The sequence below is a fragment of the Trichomycterus rosablanca genome, chromosome 1 (assembly GCF_030014385.1).
Source record: "Trichomycterus rosablanca isolate fTriRos1 chromosome 1, fTriRos1.hap1, whole genome shotgun sequence".
Classification (NCBI taxonomy): Eukaryota; Metazoa; Chordata; class Actinopteri; order Siluriformes; family Trichomycteridae; genus Trichomycterus; species Trichomycterus rosablanca.
The window spans coordinates 40,396,467-40,422,097 of NC_085988.1; the positions used below are offsets into that span (position 1 = coordinate 40,396,467).

The 25,631-nt window shown below is 39.6% G+C and overlaps 1 protein-coding gene across 1 annotated transcript in view; it reads right to left on the reverse strand.

The window, feature by feature from the left end:
- tmem117 (transmembrane protein 117) overlaps positions 1 to 21,632 on the reverse strand; it is a 97,487-nt gene extending 75,855 nt beyond the window's left edge. Inside the window, exons 1-2 of the mRNA XM_063002876.1 lie at positions 21,602 to 21,632; positions 19,370 to 19,678 (exon numbers count right to left, since the gene is read on the reverse strand). Of these exons, the coding sequence (XP_062858946.1) occupies positions 19,370 to 19,678; positions 21,602 to 21,632 (340 nt within the window). The remainder of the gene's footprint in view (positions 1 to 19,369; positions 19,679 to 21,601) is intronic.
- Positions 21,633 to 25,631: the final 3,999 nt, after the last annotated feature.

Sequence of the window (25,631 nt, forward strand, 5' to 3'; positions counted from 1 at the left end):
CTTTATACCCTATTGCCAACCCCTCCTCCTCGGAGTCAGACACAAGAGAATCATCAGGAGGATGATTCTTACATACACATGTGCTATACAGCAATAAGAAAATACATCTTGGCGCCATAGCGCCATAGAGTCTGCTATGTTCTAAATAGTTATGGTCTTGTTTTTTCTTAGATACACTATATTGCCAAAAGTATTCGCTCATCTGTATTCACACGCATATGAACTTGAGTGACATCCCATTCTTAATCCATAGGGTTTAATATGATGTCGGCCAACCCTTTGCAGCTATAACAGCTTCAACTCCTCTGGGAAGGCTTTCCACAAGGTTTAGGAGTGTGTTTATGGGAATTTTTGACCATTCTTCCAGAAGAGCATTTGTGAGGTCAGACACTGATGTTGGACGAGAAGACCTGGCTCACAGTCTCCGCTCTAATTCATCCCAAAGGTGTTCTATCATGTTGAGGTCAGGACTCTGTGCAGGCCAGTCAAGTTCTTCCACACCAAACTCTCTCATCCATGTCTTTATGGACCTTGCTTTGTGCACTGGTGCGCAGTCATGTTGGAACAGAAAGGGGCCATCCCCAAACTGTTCCCACAAAGTTGGGAGCATGAAATTGTCCAAAATCTCTTGGTATGCTGAAGCATTAAGAGTTCCTTTTACTGGAACTAAGGGGCCGAGCCCAACTCCTGAAAGCAACCCCACACCATAATCCCCCCTCCACCAAACTTTACACTTGGCACAATGCAGTCAGACAAGTACCGTTCTCCTGGCCGCTAAACCCAGACTCATCCATCGGATTGCCAGATGGAGAGTCCAGTGGCGGTGTGCTTTACACCACTGCATCCGACGCTTTGCATTGCACTTGGAAGACTTGGAAACCCATTCCATGAAGCTCTCTACGCACTGTTCTTGAGCTAATCTGAAGGCCACATGAAGTTTGGAGGTCTGTAGCGATTGACTCTGCAGAAAGTGGGTGACCTCTGCGCACTATACGCCTCAGCATCTGCTGACCCCGCTCTGTCATTTTACGTGACCTACCACTTCGTGGCCAAGTTGCTGTCGTTCCCAATCGCTTCCACTTTGTTATAATAGCACTGAATATTAGAATATCGCACTGGAATATTTAGTAGTGAGGAAATTTCATGACTGGACTTGTTGCACAGGTGGCATCCTATCACGGTACCACGCTGAAATTCACTGAAATGAAATGTTTGTAAAAGCAGTCTGCATGCCTAGGTGCTTGGTTTTATACACCTGTGGCCATGGAAGTGATTGTAACACCTGAATTCAATTATCTGGATGGGTGAGTGAATACTTTTGGCAATATAATGAATCTTTTTGTTTTTACATCCTTGTTATGTTTAGGTTTGCACATTCTACCTGATTGTTCTGTTCTCTTCTGTGACCTTGGTCGTAGTGCTCTAAAACCCTCTTACTGGATATGTGAAAACCATCTTACACTTTAAATATGTTAAATGCTTTTATATGATTTTATAAGAAGCCCCTTACTCAAAATTTTCTATCACGAGTGACTACCGTTCCTGTCATGAATGTAACCAAAGTGTAAAACGTGACGTTAAAATTCTAATAAACAAACAAACCCAAAAAAGTTTACAGTGACCCACAAAAATATGAAATAAAAAACAGCTTAACATTAAAGTAATGGGAAAATGGTTACATGCACGCTAAATATCAAAACCAGTTAGTTCAGCAATCAGAATGTACATTTGAAGCAAAGCTGTTCAAAAAATAAAGAACAGGTAATTACTCATTACACAAGATTAATCAGTTCACAAGTTTAATGTCAAACACAGTCATGGACAATTTAGTATCTCCAATTCACCTCACTTGCATGTCTTTGGACTGTGGGAGGAAACCCACACAGACACGGGGAGAACATGCAAACTCCACACAGAAAGGACCCGGACTGCTCTACCTGGAAACTGACCTTCTTGCTGTGAGGCGACAGTGCTACCCACAGAGCCACTGGCACCATTAGTGCATATACAACAATTATAATATAACAAAAACATGATTTTTGTTGTAAAATAATGCAACACATATTAACATGTGCTGACTTTAATATACTACATGCTCTCTGTTCACCAGCGACACTATGCTGTGTATTCATACTCTATACTATTTACCAGCAGATTTGCACTATTTACCAGTGGCTATATAATGTTTACCAGCAGAGACATACTGCTTACCAAGAACCATTAACACACACACACAAACACACACACACCTATTAACTCTAGGAAGTAAAATGAAATTTTTAACCAACAGCATAAATTAAACAATGGCTTGTTTGCTGGCTATGGTTTAATCAGTTAATCATTAACAACCATTACGGTGTTCTATGATGTTGCCACATAATAGGACTGGCTGAAAACCTCAGTCCTAACTACATGTGCTCAGGTCTCTGTAGACTCAGCCAAAAAGAACCCATTCATCATGTTACATGCCATAACCGACCTTTGGGAGGTGATAAACACGGAAACTCTGGTCACAATCATTAATCTCATGCTGTTCTGCCTCTGATTTATGCTGTTTGGCCTCTGTTAGATTACACCACAGAATGTTGATGTAGAACTACTAGATGAGCTGTTCATAATCAAACATTGTAAATCCTATGATTTTAAACTACATTTCTACACATCACATTACACATCAGTGATTATTCAGTCCTGGCTGAAAATATGTGTACCCTTGTATTGAACAAATGTGAGAATTCCACTCAGTAGCAGTAATGTTTCCTATAGCCACAATCAGCATTTTTTTTGGGTGGGGGGTGTCTTGGACAGCCTAGTTATTGTGAGGTGCCAGTAGATATTGTCAGTGCACACTCAGTGCTGGTCCCAAGCCATTATATCCACATCTCTCTATCCACAAAACATCATTCAAAATGTACAGTAGGCCGCTCAGGTGGCGCAGCGGTAAAAACACACGCTGGAACCAGAGCTGGGATATTGAATACATCGTATTGAATCTCAGCTCTACCTACCGGCTAAGGCTGAGTGGCCACATGAACAATGATTGGCCTGTTGTTTAGATATGGGCGGGACTAAGCCAGTTGGGGTCTCTCTCCCATGACTGGTGCAATTACGACCTCTGTTGGCTGATTGATGGCGCCTGCACAGAGATGAGAAAAGAGTGCTCTCAGGGTGTGTCCTCTCTGTACACAACGCTGAGCTGCACTGCACTCGTCAAAGTGTAGGTGATAAGATGCATAAGGCATGCTGCCCACATGTCGGAGGGGGCGTAGGTTAGCTTTGTTCTCCTCAATCAGAGCAGGGATCGGCATTGGTGAAAAGGAAGCATGATGCAATCGGGCAATTGGACGCTCTAAAAAGGGAAAAAAGGGGAGAAAATGCATAAAGGAAATATATATATAAAAAAAATGTACAGCAGAACATTCAGGCAACCTGTTGCAAATGTCAGATTTTTATTAGAACTATCATTTACTCTAGGTGAATGTCCAATAACACTCTGGGTGTTTTCTAGTAGTGGACAGTGGATAGGGCAGCAGTGGTTGTGGGTGCTGCACAGTTCCTGAGTTTAAAGCTCTTGTCAATGTCCATAGTAAGTTCTCCCCATGTCTGTATGAGTTTCTTCACAATACTCAGTTTCCTGCCACCTCCTAAAACATGCCACTATATAGACTGGCTACTCTAAATTGCCCCACAGTATATTAAGTAAGTAAATGTCTGGCAATGAACTGATGCCACGATCAGGATATTCTTCCTGCTTTGTGCCCAATGTTTACGGCTTTGACTTGTAATTATTTCTGGCCATGTAGTCCCAAAGGGTTTAAAACATTCTTAAAATTATATGTGTATATTTCATCATGAATGAATGGCATGGGAAACATAGACTAGAAAGTAAGTGAAATGATCAAAAACTTTTTTTTTACAGATGATGCTGTCATGATAAGTAGAAGGAAAATTAACAAAAGGATCAGTTGTGAGGAGAATGGGTCAAGATTTCTTTGCTTAGTGAAAAATTGCATGAATTAATAATCCACTAACATCAGAATGTGTAATGATGAACAGCTGCAATGAATTTTGAGATTTTAACATATACGGTCCATTACATTATTAAAAGATTCAGAGAATTTCTGCATGTAAAAAACAAGGCCAGAAACACACATGCGTCTGTAATGGTTATAACCAATCAGACTTGGTAATCATTCAGAATACCTTTGTCAGTAAACTCAGTTTATCACTGCATCTACAAATGTAAGTTAAGACCTGACCTTAAAAAGCCTAAGCCATATACCAACAACATAAAGAAACACTGCAAAATAGACTGGTGGACTGGCAACCAGTCCAGGGTGTTTTCTACCCTTCACCAATTGGATCCACTGCAATCCTGAATAAGATAAAGCGGTGGTAAAACAAACAATGAATTTTGTATATATATATATAAATATTATCGGCAGGCAGGGAAATTCATACAGTATGCAATTTCCTGCTTGTTACATTTGGTAGCTTTGGTGTTTATACAATGGTAACATATGTTCATGCCACCTGTTCTAGAAAGCAAAACACAATTTAATGTTTACCCTGTTAATAAAGTGCCTGGTCAATTATATCAGCTGCAATAAATGATTATCCAGGCTCAAATGTACAAGACATGTAACCAGGGGCGGCTCGTTCCTTAGGGCGATCGGGCAACGCACCACCAAAGGGCGAAAGGGAAGAAATTTTTCTATCACAGCTGTGACTGTTCTGGACAGTCTGTCTTGCCTCTGAATATCGTAGTCCAATCAGCGTCGAGTTGTGTTCCGTACAGTACCGCGCCTTTTGGGCGATTTCAGTCTGACTAAAAATCGCCCCGGATTGCTCTCATAGACTCTCATGTTAAGGCTCTTTTTTTTTAACTGTAGACACTGCAATACAATCTAAATGGGTTCCGGGAGGGCTCGCACTTACATGCTTGCGTAACCAAATTTAAACATCAAGCAAGTATCTACAAAGGGAGGAAAATCATATAAGTTACAAGTAAATTACAAGTAAGTAATATAATTTTTAAATAGTGAATTGTGATTGCACTTATTGTATCTCCCCAATTGTTTAATTGTACTTCTTTATTTATTCAGCCCCGATGCCAATCTTTATTCTGGATCTGCTGCACCTAAAATAAAATGCTATCTTATGAAGACTGAATTAAATTGTTAGTGAAGGCTTTACTTAATTTTATGAGTAATGGTAAAGCTGGTCTCTCTCCATGTTCAAAGTTATTTGTGAGGGCAAACTGACAGATGACTTAAAATGTTAATTATTTAAGCTTTAATTTACCCATTGAACGGGTCATCTTGGCCATCATCGCAACAATTGCCCCCCCTGAGAGATTTGGCAGGAGCCGCTACTGCATGTACAGTGCCTTGCAAAAGTATTCAGCCCCCTTGAACTTTTCAACCTTTTGCCACATTTCAGGCTTCAAACATAACGATATGAAATTGTAATTTTTTGTGAAGAATCAACAACAAGTGGGACACAATCGTGAAGTGGAACGAAATTTATTGGATATTTTAAACTTTTTTTAGAAATAAAAAACTAAAAAGTGGGGCGTGCAATATTATTCAGCCCCTTTACTTTCAGTGCAGCAAACTCACTCCAGAAGTTCAGTGAGGATCTCTGAATGATCCAATGTTGACCTAAATGACTGATGGTGATAAATAGAATCCACCTGTGTGTAATCAAGTCTCCGTATAAATGCACCTGCTCTGTGACAGTCTCAGAGTTCTGTTTAAAGCGCAGAGAGCATCATGAAGACCAAGGAACACACCAGGCAGGTCCGAGATACTGTTGTGGAGAAGTTTAAAGCCGGATTTGGATACAAAAAGATTTCCCAAGCTTTAAACATCTCAAGGAGCACTGTGCAAGCGATCATATTGAAATGGAAGGAGTATCAGACCACTGCAAATCTACCAAGACCCGGCCGTCCCTCTAAACTTTCAGCTCAAACAAGGAGAAGACTGATCAGAGATGCAGCCAAGAGGCCCATGATCACTCTGAATGAACTGCAGAGATCTACAGCTGAGGTGGGAGACTCTGTCCATAGGACACAATCAGTCGTACACTGCACAAATCTGGCCTTTATAGAAGAGTGGCAAGAAGAAAGCCATTTCTCAAAGATATCTATAAAAAGTCACCTGGGAGACACACCAAACATGTGGAAGAAGGTGCTCTGGTCAGATGAAAGCAAAATCGAACTTTTTGGCCACAATGCAAAACGTTATGTTTGGCGTAAAAGCAACACAGCTCATCACCCTGAACACACCATCCCCACTGTCAAACATGGTGGTGGCAGCATCATGGTTTGGGCCTGCTTTTCTTCAGCAGGGACAGGGAAGATGGTTAAAATTGATGGGAAGATGGATGGAGCCAAATACAGGACCATTCTGGAAGAAAACCTGTTGCAGTCTGCAAAAGACCTGAGACTGGGACGGAGATTTATCTTCCAACAAGACAATGATCCAAAACATAAAGCAAAATCTACAATGGAATGGTTCACAAATAAACGTATCCAGGTGTTAGAATGGCCAAGTCAAAGTCCAGACCTGAATCCCATCGAGAATCTGTGGAAAGAGCTGAAAACTGCTGTTCACAAACGCTCTCCATCCAACCTCACTGAGCTCGAGCTGTTTTGCAAGGAAGAATGGGCAAAAATTTCTGTCTCTCGATGTGCAAAACTGATAGAGACATACCCCAAGCGACTTGCAGCTGTAATCGCAGCAAAAGGTGGCACTACAAAGTATTAACGCAAGGGGGCTGAATAATATTGCACGCCCCACTTTTCAGTTTTTTATTTCTAAAAAAAGTTTCAAATATCCAATAAATTTCGTTCCACTTCACGATTGTGTCCCACTTGTTATTGATTCTTCACAAAAAATTACAATTTCATATCCTTATGTTTGAAGCCTGAAATGTGGCAAAAGGTTGAAAAGTTCAAGGGGGCTGAATACTTTTGCAAGGCACTGTAACTGCTAATGAGTACAACAGTAAAACACAGTGCTATTTTTGCATATTTGTCAAACTTAATTGCTTGGCATCTTCAAACCAAATGTAATATACAACACTATGTAAACACATAATACAGCTTTAATTTATTTCCTAAACAATAAAAGTTATCCAACATCAATTGACCCTGGAAAATATAGTAATTCCCCCTTAGGTGCATAATCAAAAGCCATGTTTTATTGATAAATGGGTTTAATTAAATTGGACTAATAATTGGCTGTGCAGCACAAGCCTTCAACAGTTTGCAAAAGATCTGGAAATCATCAGTCTTGCAAATGAACACCAAACCGAAAATCTACAAATCAAATGTCTGCTCAGTTCTGCTATATGCCTCGGAAACCTGAAGAACCAACAAGAAGATAGAGAGCCGGCTCAGAGGCTTCAAAGGGCGATGCCTCTGTACAATCCTCAGAATCCACTGGGAACAGCGTATCACCAATAAGGAAATAAGCAGACGCACAGGCATCAACAACATTGTAGACGAGGTGAAGCAGAGACGTTGGAGATGGCTGGGCCACGTCCTACGGATGAGCAAGACCAGACATCCACATGCTGCACTCAGATGGGCACCACCATGGAATAAAAATTATTGAAACCCTTTGATTCACAACCTGGGTCAAAAGTGACCCAACTGAGTTTTTATTTTCTATATCTTTGTAATAAATTAATTTTGTCATTCAAGCTTCCTCAGTCAACTTGTTTTTGATCATCACAAATCATCCTTATTTCAGTTTTATATTTTTTACTTTTTTAATAAAAATCATTTTTGTATCACTACCCTTCTAATGCACAACATGGGTCAAAAATGACCCTTATGTATTTACTATGGAATTTGACAGGAACTACTGACATTTGTAAGTGTTTGTAGTCAAAAACATATTTACTGATCTTTTGAAAGACAACCAAAGATTAGGCTCTTGTATCTTCAATATGTCCAATACTATTTGCTTGCAAGCTGTTTACATATTCTATTATAGATAGCTTTTATTAGCTAAGACAGTAAATACATGAATAACTGAATAATGTGCATATGAAAATATTCTTGAATGGATGAATATGGGTCATTTTCCACCCATGTTGTGCATTAGAAGGGGTTTGCTTAGCTTGTGCATCAAAGGATTAATAAACTGATAGTCACTATCCGAAAGAACTTCAGTCTGCATACCTGCATCTATAACCGGCATTTTAAACAGGAGGATGTTCATGCACCAGGGTCCAAGACAGGACGACATTTAATTTAAAAAAGGGGGCGGTTCTGGCGTTGTTTGAGTGAAACAATTTCTCTGTCCCACTTTCAAGATCGGAGGTTTGGAATGGGAGAAAGCGACCGGCGGAAAATGGCACACCTGTCAGGCTTATACACACTCCGAGGACCATGACTATGCTTCAGACTTGGTTTTCAAAGAAAAAAAATCTCTCAGAGAGGAGATAGTCCAGCTGAAGTCCATGCTTACTCTGAGGAAGCAGTTTGGCTTAATGAGACTGATCTCAACGAGACATGTACACCTGTCCTAATTAAAGTGCAAAGTGTATTTTTTTAATATATCACTAGCACTGGCTAGTAAACAAACATGTTAGCTAAAAGGTAACATTGCATGTCTAGATCTTAACTTAGTAATTGTGAGTTTGAAGCCCTTCACCTATAGGCTATATAAACACTCTCCTCCACATACCAGTCACTTCCAACACTCGTATACAACAGAGAAGATATACGGTTTTTTTGGGTTTTTTTTGGTCACTTCAAGATTTGTCCAGGCTAATTTGCAGTAATTGTAGTCAGCAACCAAGAACGAGAAGGGTTTTATATTCAAGCTATGTCCACAATTATGAAGGTAAGATCCAGACGTGTAATGTTACCCCTTAGCTAACATTTTTGTTTACCAGCCAACGCTAGCGTAGTGATACTGTTATATTTAAGATTTGTATCAGTGTCTATGAACATGTATGTATGAGAAAAACATATACATAAGCCTTCATTATGTGCTTACTTAAATAAAACCTGATTTTGTTGAATAGCCATTAAGCTTTATTCAGAACAGGTGAACATGTCTGTAAGCTTGACGCATTTTAGTGCATCTACTTCTAATCTAAGTCTGCTGGACATCATACCTTGTAAAAAACATTTACTCACTGCAGACTCAGTGCAACAGTGAGGACAACAGAAGAGATCGCGACAGCTTTAAACTATTTTATTTATGCATTTTCTCCATTTTTCTCTCATTTTTAGCATACCCAATTAGTCTTCTGCTGCTGGAGGCCCTAGTTGCATCTAGGGAGGGTGTATTTGCCTGACACATGCTCTTTCCAATAAATGCGCAGTCCACCGAAGCCTTCTTATTTACCCGTACTTTGGTGAATTAGCGTGTCAGGTTGGTCTCGAGCACGGAGAGTTACGCACTGATCTCCACATTTCTCCACTCATAACCAGGGTCCGTACACCGGGGTACTTACACCCACCCGTTTTAAGTCCAGTCTTTTCCCACACAGCAGACTAATGGCCAATTTCGTTAGCTACAGGGAGTGCCCAGCTGACCGGTAACAGAGCTGAGATTTAAACTCATTCGAACGCAGTTTCCCAAAATACATATTACTATACCAGCTTCACCACTGGGCTGCACTAAAATATCTGTACTTAAAATTATCCTTTATTATTTTTAAAACATATTGTGATGACTGTGAGGTTCACAAACAGCAGAAAAATCTCATTTCAATGAGTACATGCTCACATTAAGCAAATACTGACATCTAGTGTCCAACTGGTGGAATTAAAATTCGATAGTAAAAAGGGCTGGTAAAACAGACACTAAATGAAAGAAACCAAACTGATTAAAAATAGTACATTAAAAATAAATTTATATAAAAACAGTAAGATAATTTGACCAATTGAATTTTTAATCCACATCCTCCAAAACTAGCACACTTACTTTCTTTGACCTGTAGGATGAAAGTCAGGTACTTTGTAAACAACAAAATGATCTGCCTTGGTGCTAAGCTTACAACACCATACAGGCACTATGAACACATACACTATATTGCCAAAAGTTTTCACTCACTCATCCAAATCATTGAATTCAGGTGTTCCAATCACTTCCATGGCCACAGGTGTATAAATCTAAGCACCTAGATTAATAATGAAAACAATTATGTGGTTTTAGTGTTTTTTTTTTTTTAAACCACACTTAAAAGTAAAAGTCTTGGTCAGGGTCACAGTCGAAGCAATCTTGCACCACACAGAAACTGGGTGCAAGGCATAAAATGCCCTTTATTTAAAAGCTCAACCTGCCAAAGGCACTGATGGTGCAATTTTACACAACCATCATTGAGTCATCCTCTGCTCCTCCATCACCATCTGGTACCCTGTAGCCACTGCAAAGTACAAGGGCAGAATACACCAATCAGCCATAACATTAAAAACCACCTTCTTGTTTCTACACACACACTGTCTATTTTATCAGCTCCACTTACCATATAGAAGCACTTTGTAGTTCTACAATTACTGACTGTAGTCCATCTATTTTTCTACATACTTTTTTAGCCTGCTTTCACCCTGTTCTTCAATGGTCAGGACCCCCACAGAGCAGGTATTATTTGGGTGGTGGATCATTCTCAGCACTGCAGTGACAATGGCATGGTGGTGGTGTGTTAGTGTGTGTTGTGCTGGTATGACTGGATCAGACACAGCAATACTGATGGAGTTTTTAAACAACTCACTGTCACTGCTGGACTGAGAATAGTCCACCAACCAAAAAAAATATCCAGCAGCACTGCTGTGTCTGATCCACTCATACCAAGACAACACACACTAACACACCACCACCATGTCAGTGTCATTGCAGTGCTGAGAATGAGGTTAAAAAGTATGTTTAGTCTTTTGTTTTATTGGGATTTTAACGTCATGTTTTTACACTTTTGCTTAGATTCATGACAGGAACGGTAGTTACTCATTACACAAGGTTCATCAGTTCACAAGGTTATATCGAACAATTTTGTATCTCCATTTCACCTCACTTGCACATCTTTGGACTGTGGGAGGAAACCTGAGCTCCCGGAGGAAACCCACGCAGGCACGGGGAGAACATGCAAACTCCACACAGAAAGGACCCAGACCGCCCCACCTGGGGATCGAATCCAGGACCTTCTTGCTGTGAGGCGACAGTGCTACCCACTTAGCCGCCATGCCACCCCAAAAAAGTTATAGATGCACTACAGTCAGTAATTGTAGAACTACAAAGTGCTACAAAAATGGTAAGTGGAGCTGATAACATGGACAGCAAGTGTAAAAACAAGGAGGTGGTTTTAATGTTATGGCTGATCAGTGTACAGTGCATCAGCTGTAACCTGCCATCTTTCCAGGATCTACACCCTTTTAGAACACTGAGATGAGCAGGAAAGACCATGGCTGATCCCTTCCATCCCAGACATTCACTCTTTCAACACACTCCCCTCTGGCAAGAAACTGAGGTATAGATCAGGTATAGAACATGCAGACTGCTTGACCTTAAAACTAAGATTAAATATGAGTTTAAGGTGCACAATCATATTTATTTAAATAAATACTTTAATTACTTTCTATACAACACTAATAGTAATATAAGATTTAGGGCATACAGAGTAACAAACATTATAATATGTCAATAGAATATACATAATATTGCTTATAAAAACAGCATATCACACCAGGAACTGCTACTAATCTGTTATAAAAAAAAAAAAACACTGAATGTTTAAACTTAGTTTTATTCAATATTAATATGTACATCAGTTGAAACATATTTAACATAAACAGCAGTGCCCATTGGACATCTACATACAAAAATGATTGACAATGACAGGGGCAGCCAAGGCCCCACAAGGGACTGGTGTCCTGACCAGAATAAAACAGCGGTAACACAAGAAAACATGAGTTTATGTAAAAGCCACATTTTAAAAGAAGTATATTCAAGCTTACACTATTTTTCCGGTTCTTAGTTTCTTATCATCTGCCTAAACTCCATCATATAAAGCTTATATTAAAAGGAATTTCCTCTCACTAAGATACCCAGTAGTAAAGAAAAATATAGCTGACTAAAACAGAACTGTTACATTGTAGTGGAACCAGCTGCGTCTTTGATTTCTCAGTATTTTTTCTCTTTTATTTCATTTCTAGCCAGAACTTCTCTCTCTGGTCTTATACATGCTAGCCTAAGTAATTATATTTACAGATACTTGTACATGGGTCATAAAACTCACACTTAAAACACATCTGTTAAAAATCACTATACACTGATCAGCCATAATATTAAAACCAGCTCGTCTCTACACTCACTGTCCATTTTATAGATAGATAGATAGACAGATAGATAGATAGATAGATAGATAGATAGATAGATAGATAGATAGATAGATAGATAGATAGATAGATAGATAGATAGATAGATACTTTATTGATCCTGAAGGAAATTAGAGAGCTTCACTTACCATATAGAAGCACTTTGTAGTTCTACATTTACTGACTGTAGTCCACCTGTTTCTCTACATAATTTTTTAGCCTGCTTTCACCCTGTTCTTCAATGGTCAGGAAACCCACAGGACCACTACAGAGTAGGTATTATTTGGGTGGTGGGTCATTCTCAGCACTGCAGTGACACTGACATGGTGGTGGTGTGTTACTGTGTGTTGTGCTGGTATGAGTGGATAAGACACAGCAATGCTGATGGAGTTTTTAAACACCTCACTGTCCCAGCTGGACTGAGAATAGTCCACCAACCAAAAATATATCCAGCCAACAGCGGCCTGCGGGCAGCGTCCTGTGACCACTGATGAAGGTCTAGAAGATGACCAACTCAAACAGCAGCAATAGATGAGTGATTGTCTCTGACTGCTCTGTGGTGGTCCTGTGGGGGTCCTAACCATTAAAGAACAGGTTGAAAGCAGGCTAAAAAAATATGTAGAGAAACAGATGGACTACAGTCAGTAATTGTAGAACTACAAAGTGCTCCTATATGGTAAGTGGAGCTGATAAAATGAACAGTAAGTGTAAAAACAAAAGGGTGGTTTTAATGTTATGTCTGTTATATATATATACTGTATATATATACTGTATATACACAGTTTCTTTACTACTTTGAAATTAAGAAAGAAAATTGGATAGACGTTCTGTAACTTTGTTCTTGACTTTGACGATTGCTTTGTTGCTGACTTTGGTGGTTATATTTAGTAGCTTTCTATAAGAATCATGTATTGTAGTTCATGTACAGTATATTGTTTCAGACCTTGGCTGATCTTAGTTAATCTTGTCTCTAGTTCATGTATCTTGCTTAGAGAATCATGTCTTGTTTTATGTTGTCTAGTTCATATTTAGTGTTAGCTTTTGTAGTTTAGCTTAGGGTTTATTTTAGTTAAGAGACATGTTTCATATGTTTAGATTAGCATTAGCAGTTGGCATTAAGCTTAGCTGTTAGCATAGTTCATGTGTTTTTGTGTCTTGTCTTGTGTAACCCTGTCTTGTCTATTGTTATTATGAATAAACGTTTTGTCACATCTCTGCGTGCGTGTCCGCCCTCATCTCTAGTCATGAGCCCTTCGTTGCGTGCATTTACAAGAAGTCTTAAAAACTGAAGCTGTCTGAAGAATGACCATGACCAATCTAATCAAAATTACAGCCTTTAAATCAGTTATATCACATTTAGTGTTAGCCTACGTGTTTTTTCTGTGCTGGTTGCATTAAATCTGTAAGTTAATGTTTTAAGTTATCACTAGAATTAAAAGCCCTTACTGGTGGCCAATGGTAAAGCTTTTCATTTTGCATAAACATGATTTCTATCAATCTGAGAGTACCTGGCACATTCACCATCCAGAAGCTTAAGTTTTGCCCAAGTCTGTGCACTCATAGCTCATCTCATCCTGGACAGATAAGCAAACACTAGTCATCAAGACTTTCCAACGCGAGCACTGGCTGTGTCTGAGGTGGAACGGGATCTACGGGCAACTCATGGAATGTTAAATTCAAGACTGCAAAGACTTGATTGCCTTTTTTTATGAAATATCATATCATCAACTTTTACATACCCATCGTCCATACTAAATTACACAGGTTGTTCTTGCTTACTATAAAACCACCTCCTAATTATTGGTTACATCCTATTAGAAACCTGGTTCCTGTGATAACATTCACCTGAGAGTGTCAATCTTTTGTAACCTATAAGCTTTCTTGCAGATGAAATATGAGTGCTAACATTGAAGCAAAATAGGTAAACCTTAAAAGCTTTTAAAACTTTATTCGTTCCTCGTAATAAGGACATACAATGAATGGGGTGTGAGATGTTGTTTTAACTGTTGTACATATGTGTAGTCACACAAGTGTAAACTATGTAACTATATAAGAATTAAAATTGAACTCGTCACCTCAATATCCAGTTCTCATAGAGTTCAGAACACTTTCAAAACATCTGTTTACTGTGTGTACATTTAGCTGCCAGTTTATAAAGCACTACAAAGGTGTACAGGAGTGACAAGCGTATCTTTACAACTTTATATCCAGACGAACTCATTGAACTTGGTGGGACTGTGTAGCTGAATTATTGAGCATGCATCAAGAGATACAGGTGTACAGATACAGTTAAAAGTGATCATACACTTGTAAGCTGGCATACAGTGTGTTAAAGAGCTTACTCAACCATTTTCATTTGTATTAGTTAATGTACTTTATATGTATGTATATATATATATATATATATATATATATATATATACAGGGGTTGGACAAAATAACTGAAACACCTGTCATTTTAGTGTGGGAGGTTTCATGGCTAAATTGGACCAGTCTGGTGGCCAATCTTCATTAATTGCACATTGCACCAGTAAGAGCAGAGTGTGAAGGTTCAATTAGCAGGGTAAGAGCACAGTTTTGCTCAAAATATTGCAATGCACACAACATTATGGGTGACATACCAGAGTTCAAAAGAGGACAAATTGTTGGTGCACGTCTTGCTGGCGCATCTGTGACCAAGACAGCAAGTCTTTGTGATGTATCAAGAGCCACGGTATCCAGGGTAATGTCAGCATACCACCAAGAAGGACAAACCACATCCAACAGGATTAACTGTGGACGCAAGAGGAAGCTGTCTGAAAGGGATGTTCGGGTGCTAACCCGGATTGTATCCAAAAAACATAAAACCACGGCTGCCCAAATCACGGCAGAATTAAATGTGCACCTCAACTCTCCTGTTTCCACCAGAACTGTCCGTCGGGAGCTCCACAGGGTCAATATACACGGCCGGGCTGCTATAGCCAAACCTTTGGTCACTCGTGCCAATGCCAAACGTCGGTTTCAATGGTGCAAGGAGCGCAAATCTTGGGCTGTGGACAATGTGAAACATGTATTGTTCTCTGATGAGTCCACCTTTACTGTTTTCTCCACATCCGGGAGAGTTACGGTGTGGAGAAGCCCCATAGAAGCGTACCACCCAGACTGTTGCATGCCCAGAGTGAAGCATGGGGGTGGATCAGTGATGGTTTGGGCTGCCATATCATGGCATTCCCTTGGCCCAATACTTGTGCTAGATGGGCGCGTCACTGCCAAGAACTACCGAACCATTCTGGAGGACCATGTGCATCCAATGGCGGTGCCGTGTATCAGGATGACAATGCACCAATACAGACAGCAAGACTGGTGAAAGATTGGTTTGATGAACATGAAAGTGAAGTTGAACATCTCCCATGGCCTGCACAGTCACCAGATCTAAATATTATTGAGCCACTTTGGGGTGTTTTGGAGAAGCGAGTCAGGAAACGTTTTCCTCCACCAGCATCACGTAGTGACCTGGCCACTATCCTGCAAGAAGAATGGCTTAAAATCCCTCTGACCACTGTGCAGGACTTGTATATGTCATTTCCAAGATGAATTGACGCTGTATTGGCCGCAAAAGGAGGCCCTACACCATACTAATAAATTATATATATATACAGTGTATCACAAAAGTGAGTACACCCCTCACATATCTGCAGATATTTAAGTATATCTTTTCATGGGACAACACTGACAAAATGACACTTTGACACAATGAAAAGTAGTCTGTGTGCAGCTTATATAACAGTGTAAATTTATTCTTCCCTCAAAATAACTCAATATACAGCCATTAATGTCTAAACCACCGGCAACAAAAGTGAGTACACCCCTTAGTGAAAGTTCCTGAAGTGTCAATATTTTGTGTGGCCACCATTATTTCCCAGAACTGCCTTAACTCTCCTGGGCATGGAGTTTACCAGAGCTTCACAGGTTGCCACTGGAATGCTTTTCCACTCCTCCATGACGACATCACGGAGCTGGCGGATATTCGAGACTTTGCGCTCCTCCACCTTCCGCTTGAGGATGCCCCAAAGATGTTCTATTGGGTTTAGGTCTGGAGACATGCTTGGCCAGTCCATCACCTTTACCCTCAGCCTCTTCAATAAAGCAGTGGTCGTCTTAGAGGTGTGTTTGGGGTCATTATCATGCTGGAACACTGCCCTGCGACCCAGTTTCCGGAGGGAGGGGATCATGCTCTGCTTCAGTATTTCACAGTACATATTGGAGTTCATGTGTCCCTCAATGAAATGTAACTCCCCAACACCTGCTGCACTCATGCAGCCCCAGACCATGGCATTCCCACCACCATGCTTGACTGTAGGCATGACACACTTATCTTTGTACTCCTCACCTGATTGCCGCCACACATGCTTGAGACCATCTGAACCAAACAAATTAATCTTGGTCTCATCAGACCATAGGACATGGTTCCAGTAATCCATGTCCTTTGTTGACATGTCTTCAGCAAACTGTTTGCGGGCTTTCTTGTGTAGAGACTTCAGAAGAGGCTTCCTTCTGGGGTGACAGCCATGCAGACCAATTTGATGTAGTGTGCGGCGTATGGTCTGAGCACTGACAGGCTGACCCCCCACCTTTTCAATCTCTGCAGCAATGCTGACAGCACTCCTGCGCCTATCTTTCAAAGACAGCAGTTGGATGTGACGCTGAGCACGTGCACTCAGCTTCTTTGGACGACCAACGCGAGGTCTGTTCTGAGTGGACCCTGCTCTTTTAAAACGCTGGATGATCTTGGCCACTGTGCTGCAGCTCAGTTTCAGGGTGTTGGCAATCTTCTTGTAGCCTTGGCCATCTTCATGTAGCGCAACAATTCGTCTTTTAAGATCCTCAGAGAGTTCTTTGCTATGAGGTGCCATGTTGGAACTTTCAGTGACCAGTATGAGAGAGTGTGAGAGCTGTACTACTAAATTGAACACACCTGCTCCCTATGCACACCTGAGACCTAGTAACACTAATAAATCACATGACATTTTGGAGGGAAAATGACAAGCAGTGCTCAATTTGGACATTTAGGGGTGTAGTCTCTTAGGGGTGTACTCACTTTTGTTGCCGGTGGTTTAGACATTAATGGCTGTATATTGAGTTATTTTGAGGGAAGAATAAATTTACACTGTTATATAAGCTGCACACAGACTACTTTTCATTGTGTCAAAGTGTCATTTTGTCAGTGTTGTCCCATGAAAAGATATACTTAAATATCTGCAGAAATGTGAGGGGTGTACTCACTTTTGTGATACACTGTATATATACACATACATATAAATCATGCTTGACTGGGGGACAATGTCACTTGTTTTGCAGATTCTCATTTATGACAGACTATAAAACTTTCTACACCAAAACAGGTTTTGTCATATTTTAAATAACCAACAACATTATTTTTGGGGATAAGCCATTTGTATTCCACTCATACAGTCACAGTACAGCAATTTAAATGCCAAGAGTAATACTGTAATGACTTCAACTGTACCTACTAGACTGGCAGCCTAATATACAAACAACATTTACAGAAGTTGGTAGATTTCGCTAAATGCAATAAAAACAAAAATCTGTGATTTTTTTATTCTCTTGAACCTTTGTTTAACTGACAGGTACAAAAAAGTGACTTTATTGTTTTGGCAGGCCAACTTGATAGCATTTTCTAAATATAAAAAATATAAATTTAAATGCGATGCTTGAAATACACTTAAAACAAAGTTGGGACAGCAAAAAAAAAAAAAAGAGTGAAACGTTTATAGAATATTTATGCTATACCATTTTGAAACATTCCAAAATAAGCATGTGAACTGGTAACAGGTGAAAAAATCATAATTGGGTTGTTTCGAATCATCGGAAGCACGAGCCTCTCTGTGCTCCCAGAGTCCAGAGTTAATGTTTGTGTATGTGCCACACCCCGGTCTCTGGGAGCACATGGTTGAGGAGGCTTTTGTTTATGTCTACACCTCCTCATTTTGATTGGTCATTGGAGCTAATGATCCACAGCTGCTCCTTGTTTCAGTTGTAATGCTCAGGGCATTTAAGGGATCTGTCAGCAGAGACTATTTTAGTTTTTCATGCTCATGTAATGGTTTGGTTATTATGCTTTTGGTTTCTTAGGATTGTCACGGTTTTTACTTTGTCATGCTTGTTTATAGATCTTTGGTTGTTGTCAGGTCATGATTTTTAATAATGCTCTTGCTCATATTCATGATCTTGCTTAAAGTCTTCTTTAGTGTTTAAGTCTTGTTTTAGTTCATGTTTGGTGTTAGCTTAGCTTAGGGTCTTGTATAGTTTAGTCAGGATTCATGTGCGTTTAGTTTAGCATTAGCATTTAGCTTAGTTCATGTGTATGTGTTTGGTCTTGTCTTGTGTACCCCTGTCTTGTCTTTTGTTAATATAAAATATTACAACATCTCTGCATGTGTCTGCCCCCTCTTGTCACGTTAGCCCAATCGTTACATGGGTATAAAAATAGGACGCACCAAAGGCCTACTCTTTTTGCCAGCAAATATGGGTCATGGCTCACAATCCATCACTGCGTTTATCTGTATTTTAGAGAGACGTATGCTGCCATTCAGACAATGCCTTTTCCATGTTTATTTTAGCAAGACAATGTACACACTAGAACACTGACTTTGTGGACATTAAGTGCATGTGCATGACTAGACTGCCTGCAGTCCAGATCTGTCAAAAGTGTACTTATTAGGAAAGGTGATGTAACAGTGTTAAACATGCCTCTGCTATTTCGAGTGTGTTTTAGGCATCAAATATAAATTTGTTTATATTTATAAAATTAAGTTGGTACGTGAAAACAATGGAAATCTTGGTACTTGTGTCAATTAAATAAAGGTTCAAGAAAACTAAAAATGTTTCTTGCTTTAATTGCATTTTACCAACTTTTCCATAAATGGGGTTTGTATATGTTTAACCTATTGTGTGGTCCTACAACTTTATGTATGTCCATAAAATAAAGGAAGCATTACAGTCAAAAAATATAAACAGCACCAGTGTACATACCAAATACCCTTCGATGAAAGAAGAACTTCCCAGCAATGAGGCCTGTGAAGATCGCCAGAATCCACATTATCACTTTCAGGGCATTCCATCCTCCTCCTGGATACTTATTTAATAAAAAGGAGAAACAGTTTCCCACCACTATCATGTGTGCCTCTGTCTGGCTGTGGGACACTGGGTCCTCAGCAAAGACGAGAAAGTTAAAGAAGGTGACAAGATAGGCCACAACCAAGCGGGACCATGGGTGCTGAAAGTAATAACGGAAGCGGGCATCTATTTTCATTCTTCTAATTCTCGCCATCCATCGGCCACCTGAGACAAAGAAAGAAAGCCTTGAGCATTCAAATAATCAATGCCTCTTTGGAATTAGAAACAGTACCCGATTATCACACAGGAATGACATAAAAACACAACTTTTTTCATAACTCTGACTTTCTCCTTTTGCAGAGTACACACCAACATGCCAATTTACACTGATCAGCCATAACATTAAAACCACCTCCTTGTTTCTACACTCACTTTCCATTTTATCAGCTTCACTTACTATATAGAAGCACTTTGTAGTTCTACAATTACTGACTGTAGTCCATCTGTTTCTCTGCATGCTTTGTTAGCCCCCTTTCATGCTGTTCTTCAATGGTCAGGACCCCCACAGGACCACTACAGAGCAGGTATTATTTAGGTGGTGGATCATTCTCAGCACTGCAGTGACACTGACATGGTGGTGGTGTGTTAGTGTGTGTTGTGCTGGTATGAGTGGATCAGACACAACAATGCTGCTGAAATTTTTAAACACCTCACTGTCCCTGCTGGACTGAGAATAGTCCACCAACCAAAAATATATCCAGCCAACAGCCCTGTGAGCGGGTCCTGTGTCTACTGATGAAGGCCTAGAAGACGACCAACTCAAATAGCAACAATAGATGAGCGATCGTCTCTGACTTTACATCTACAAGGTGAACCAACTAGGTAGAAGTGGACAGTAAGTGGACACGGTATTTAAAAACTCCAGCAGTGCTGCTGTGTCTGATCCACTGATACCAGCACAACACGCACTAACACACCACCACCATGTCAGTGTCACTGCAGTGCTGAGAATGATCCACCACCCAAATAATACCTACTCTGTGGTGGTCCTGTGGGGGTCCTGACCATTGAAGAACAGGGTGAAAGCAGGTTAAAAAGTATGTTTAGTCTTTTGTTTTATTGGGATTTTAACGTCAGAGAAATAGATGGACTACAGTCAGTAATTGTAGAACTACAAAGTGCTTCTATATGGTAAGTGGAGCTGATAAAATGGACAGTGAGTGTAGAAACAAGGAGGTGGTTTTAATGTTATGGCTGATCATGTGCAGAATCAAGAATAGTCACACACTATGTGCACACACTAAGTGGAATTTTTTTTTTTTCATTTACTTATTTAAAAAAACTACCTGATCCTGTTTATGGTCCCAATGGGCCCCTGGCAATAAATAAAGGCACTAAAAACACAAAATACAAATCTAACTCAGGGCATTATATATTTACCACCTTGATGCTATTTTGTTTGGTTCAGTGGGTCTTGCATAGTGGCTATAAATAGGTGGGCCTTGACATGGAAAATGCTGAGCAGCCCTTATTTATGGGGTCCCAGTTGTTCTTATGATTCATGCAACCCAGTGGTCAAACAATACACTTGCCACCTTTAAAGTTGTTAAATACTACCAAATATTGAATGCTGTTTTCTAAATCTTTCAGATATACTAAGCTGCTTGCAAATAATCTGCTTTCAGTAAATTCAGGTTTTATTTGGACATGTATGCAGGCTTTTACCATGAATCCAACATTATGATTAATCCAGATCCTAGTCAACAGCAACTGCTCAGAATATCCTGATGAGAATGAGTGGTTAGGTGAGTAGAGGACTCGAAATAGCGCTGCTGCTGTTGCACCTGCTGGGGCATTTTGGTGCCATGTAATCGGTGCAGCCAAATCAGATTTATTAAGCAACATGGTAAATACTGATAAATCACAAGAGACGTAACAAACACACTGTCACTTTATGAATGAACAGTTTGAACTGTAACATGGTCTGTTATGGGTGACATGCGGATTTGCTTTCCAACACCTGCTCCAGCTAAATCTAGAAACTAAATCTGAAAAGGGAAACTATATTTATTTATTATTTTATTCGTTCTATCATGTTAGGTAATGAAATCATGCACACTGTAAGTAAGAACTGGTTTATTTTCTTACAGAAGCAGTCAGGAAGCATCTTCGACCCCATCACATCATCGGTTATCTGCTTTCCACTAATGCCGCGTCCTTTTATCCGTCTCCATTTACAATCACTACACAGCCAGTCACCAAGGCAAAGAAAGACTAAAGCGATCGAGATTTACAGCACACGATCCAACAATACTATGCGATTACGAGCCGTAATAATAAATAAGTTTAAAAGAAGGCACTGATATAGCGAGGCGCTGAGCCAAGCTCACACGTTTTGCTCACCATCCGTCTCCCGTCTTTCCGTATACACACTAGTATTGAGTCGTTCGCGAACGAGTCGACTCTTTGAATAGACTCTTAAGTGTATAGTATGTTGAGAGCCGACTCGAAGTAAAGGGTTATTTTTTACATTTTTACACAAGTAGTGATATATGGGACCCAATAAAGATGTTATTTGTTTACTTGCCATGAGCCCTGCTAAGGTTCCCAGTGTTATTGGCCTAACTGCACTGTCAGCTGCAAGGATTTTAACCCATACTAGATCTTGGGAGCACATCACCCCAACTTTAAAACACCTACATTGGCTTTCAGTACAATACAGAATACAATATAAACTGTTGGTGCAGGTTTTTAGATCTTTACACGGCCACGCACCTTCATATCTTAGAAGTCTGCTAACATCATATTCTCCAGCTCCGTCTCGTCACTCTTCCACCCTGCATCTGTTAAAAGTTCCCCCCTCTAAATTACGTACATTTGGTGATAGGGCATTCATTGTTGCAGGCCCCAAGTTGTGGAGTAGTCTCCCTCTTGAGCTATGTGCCTGCTCATCAGCAGCTGTGTTCAAAACCCGTCTCAAAACTCATCTTTTCCAGCTGGCTTTTGGGTTACTCAGAACTGTGCCACATGTTTGGTGTTTTCCATGTTTGTAAATGTGTATTTTATTCATAATTTTGCTTAGATTTTCTTTATTTTTATTGTACAGTGTCCTTGGGTGTCATGAAAGGCGATTTTCAAATAAAATCTTATTATTATTATTATTATGTATCAATAAATACATCCAGACGAATGATGTATTTTAGCGTAGCAAGATATTTTGCTAATACTTCCATATCACAGTTATGGCAATTGAATCGCATTGCAATCAAAGCATAATTTTGAGTTTAAATTTAAAAAAAATCTACGGTGGCACAGTGGCTAGCACTGTCGCCTCATAGCAAAAACGTCCTGGGTTCAGTTCCCAGGTACGGCAGTTAGGGTTACTGTTTGGAGTTTACATTTTCTCATTTTGTCTATGTGGGTTTCCTCCAAGAGCTCCGATTTCCTTCCACAGCCCAAAAATATGCAGTTTTTGAGATACAAAATTGCCCAAGGTGTGACTGTGTGAGTGTGAGAGAGAGTGTGATGGACTGGTGACCTGTCTAGGATGTTTCCTACCCTTCGCACAGTGAATTGCACCCACTGTGACCCTGGCCAGGATAAAGATAAAAAATCAAAAATAAAAAAAACATCTAGGCCCAGTACTTATGGCAGATGTCCATGAGCAAACTTATTAATCAGCCAGCCTCAGTATCTGATGGAACATCATTTTGCCTTGATAAACTCTATCCAGTGATTCTGGTAAGTGCAAGCAGTGCTTCTGGCCTTACTTGTGGAATCTTCAGCCATTACATTTGTGGCATGGCAGTATTAACAAAATACTACCATAATTGTGATGACATAGCAGTATTAACAATATATTTTGCCACTCTAAAATACTACATCATTCACCAGGACATCTCTATTGGGTCCAGTCATTATCATATTACTTATGTAATAATTTAACAACATACTTTACCATCCTCTATCACACTTTATGAATCATTAAAGCTTTTACATAGCGGGCCCATTATTTTTGTACTGGGATCAATAAGAGTAATATGATAGGCCACTGATCCTTTGGTCACTATTTTAACAAATTAGGTCACACTAGCTGTTGTTTCAGAAAAAAAAAATCAGAACAAAGTCTAACATGGAACTCTGTACTTAATTTTTGTTAAGTTTATGTGTATATTATCATGCTTTTGAAGGCAAACAATCCTTAATATTAATAAAATCTACAATTTTACATCTGATGACAAAAGTATGAAACAGATTAATAAATATATCAGACAGTAGATCAGTGTGCATATTTGAATCCTTAAAGATTAATTGAGCAGCAACAACAGTCCTCATTTTGTATCAAATTTGCATTGTATTTTATTTGATTTACTTTAATACATGGTCACTGTTGCTTTTTAAACTAAATGGCAAATTCATGAACAGTAGCCATGTTTGATACTGTGTATGTAATATGGGAATAAATATGATTTTGGGTTGTGTTTACATTGTGTTGTATTGCTTGTTATTAGCTATGTAAAAGTTAACGGGCTAGGTTCGTTTTCTGGGGGATTTTGCAGCGTTTCTGGACACTGACTTTATTTTTACATTGTTTGCAGTTGGAATGCACTTTAGTTGTGTTTTATCCACTTTAAAGTTGGAATGCACTTTAGTTGTGTTTTATTTTGAAGAGGGTTGCCTTTTTCAAACTCAGACTTAGTTTTTTCCAACTGTTATGCTTTTAGTGAGTTTTGTTGTCTTGAAAATGTGTTTTATAAGCCTGTTTTATAGTGTGAACAGAGGTTTCTTTATCATGTTGCTATGGTGTAGTTCATGTAAAATAAAGTAAAAGATGCAAAGTGCTTGCTTTAGGTTCGTGTTTTGCTCACTTTGTTTTCTTTCACTGAGGAATGTAAATTCTAATTTCAGATCCTAGTAAATAAATACCTGCTAATTTTTAAGAGTGGTGTGTTACATATTCCTATAGACAGGAACAGCAGGAATCCATCCTATCTGGCCCTGGAGTGCATAGATCAATGCAGATTAATGTTTTAATGCAGTCCAATGCTAAACTCCAGTGGCATATTTTAACTATTCAACAGTTAAAAAATAACCCAACAACTGTTTGTGACAAAGTTTGAGAAAAAAACATAATAGCAATGCTATTGAAAGAAGAGTCATTTGTGAGCCGACTCTTCATGGTTAAAGGAGTCTATTTATATAACTCACCTAAAAGAGCCAGGGCTCGCTCTTCAGTTGAAACCCCCCTCCCCCTTCCACATCTCCCTTCCTCCAGGATTCGTCAGTCTCCTTTCTTGTATGAATCAACGGCGTTAAGGAGCCCACTTGCGGCTACAATAAGTTTTTTTGGGACAGGATTAAACTATGGCCTTGCTAATTACTGGTGCCATTAGATTTTTATATCAATTTAATTTCAATTGTTTTGTAAGAGGATACACCAGGGGAAGTCAAAGCAGCAGCAGACAGCCTGACTGCAGTGTAACTAAACACTTACAGTGATGTCAGCTATTCAGGGGGCACCTTTTTATTTTTATATAGTCCAGCTAAGAAGCCAAATATATATATATATATATATATATATATATATATATATATATATATATATATATATACTGTATATATATATACCGATCAGCCATAACATTTAAAACCATCTCCTGGTTTCTACACAAACTATTTTTTCAGCTCCACTTACCATATAGAAGCACTTTGTAGTTCTACATTTACTTACTGTAGTCCATCTGTTTCTCTACATACTTTTTAGCCTGCTTTCACCCTGTTCTTCTATGGTCAGGACCCCCACAGGACCACCACAGAGCAGGTATTATTTAGGTGGTGGATCATTCTCAGCACTGCAGTGACACTGACATGGTGGTGGTGTGTTAGTGTGTGTTGTGCTGGTATGAGTGGATAAGACACCGCAGCGCTGCTGGAGTTTTTAAACACCTCACTGTCACTGCTGGACTGAGAATAGTCCACCAACCAAAAATATCCAGCCAACAGCACCCCGTGGTCAGCATCCTGTGACCACTGATGAAGGTCTAGAAGATGACCAACTCAAACAGCAGCAATAGATGAGCGATCGTCTCTGACTTTACATCTACAAGGTGGACCAACTAGGTAGGAGTGTCTAATAGAGTGGACAGTGAGTGGACACTATTTAATCTATCAGTGTTCC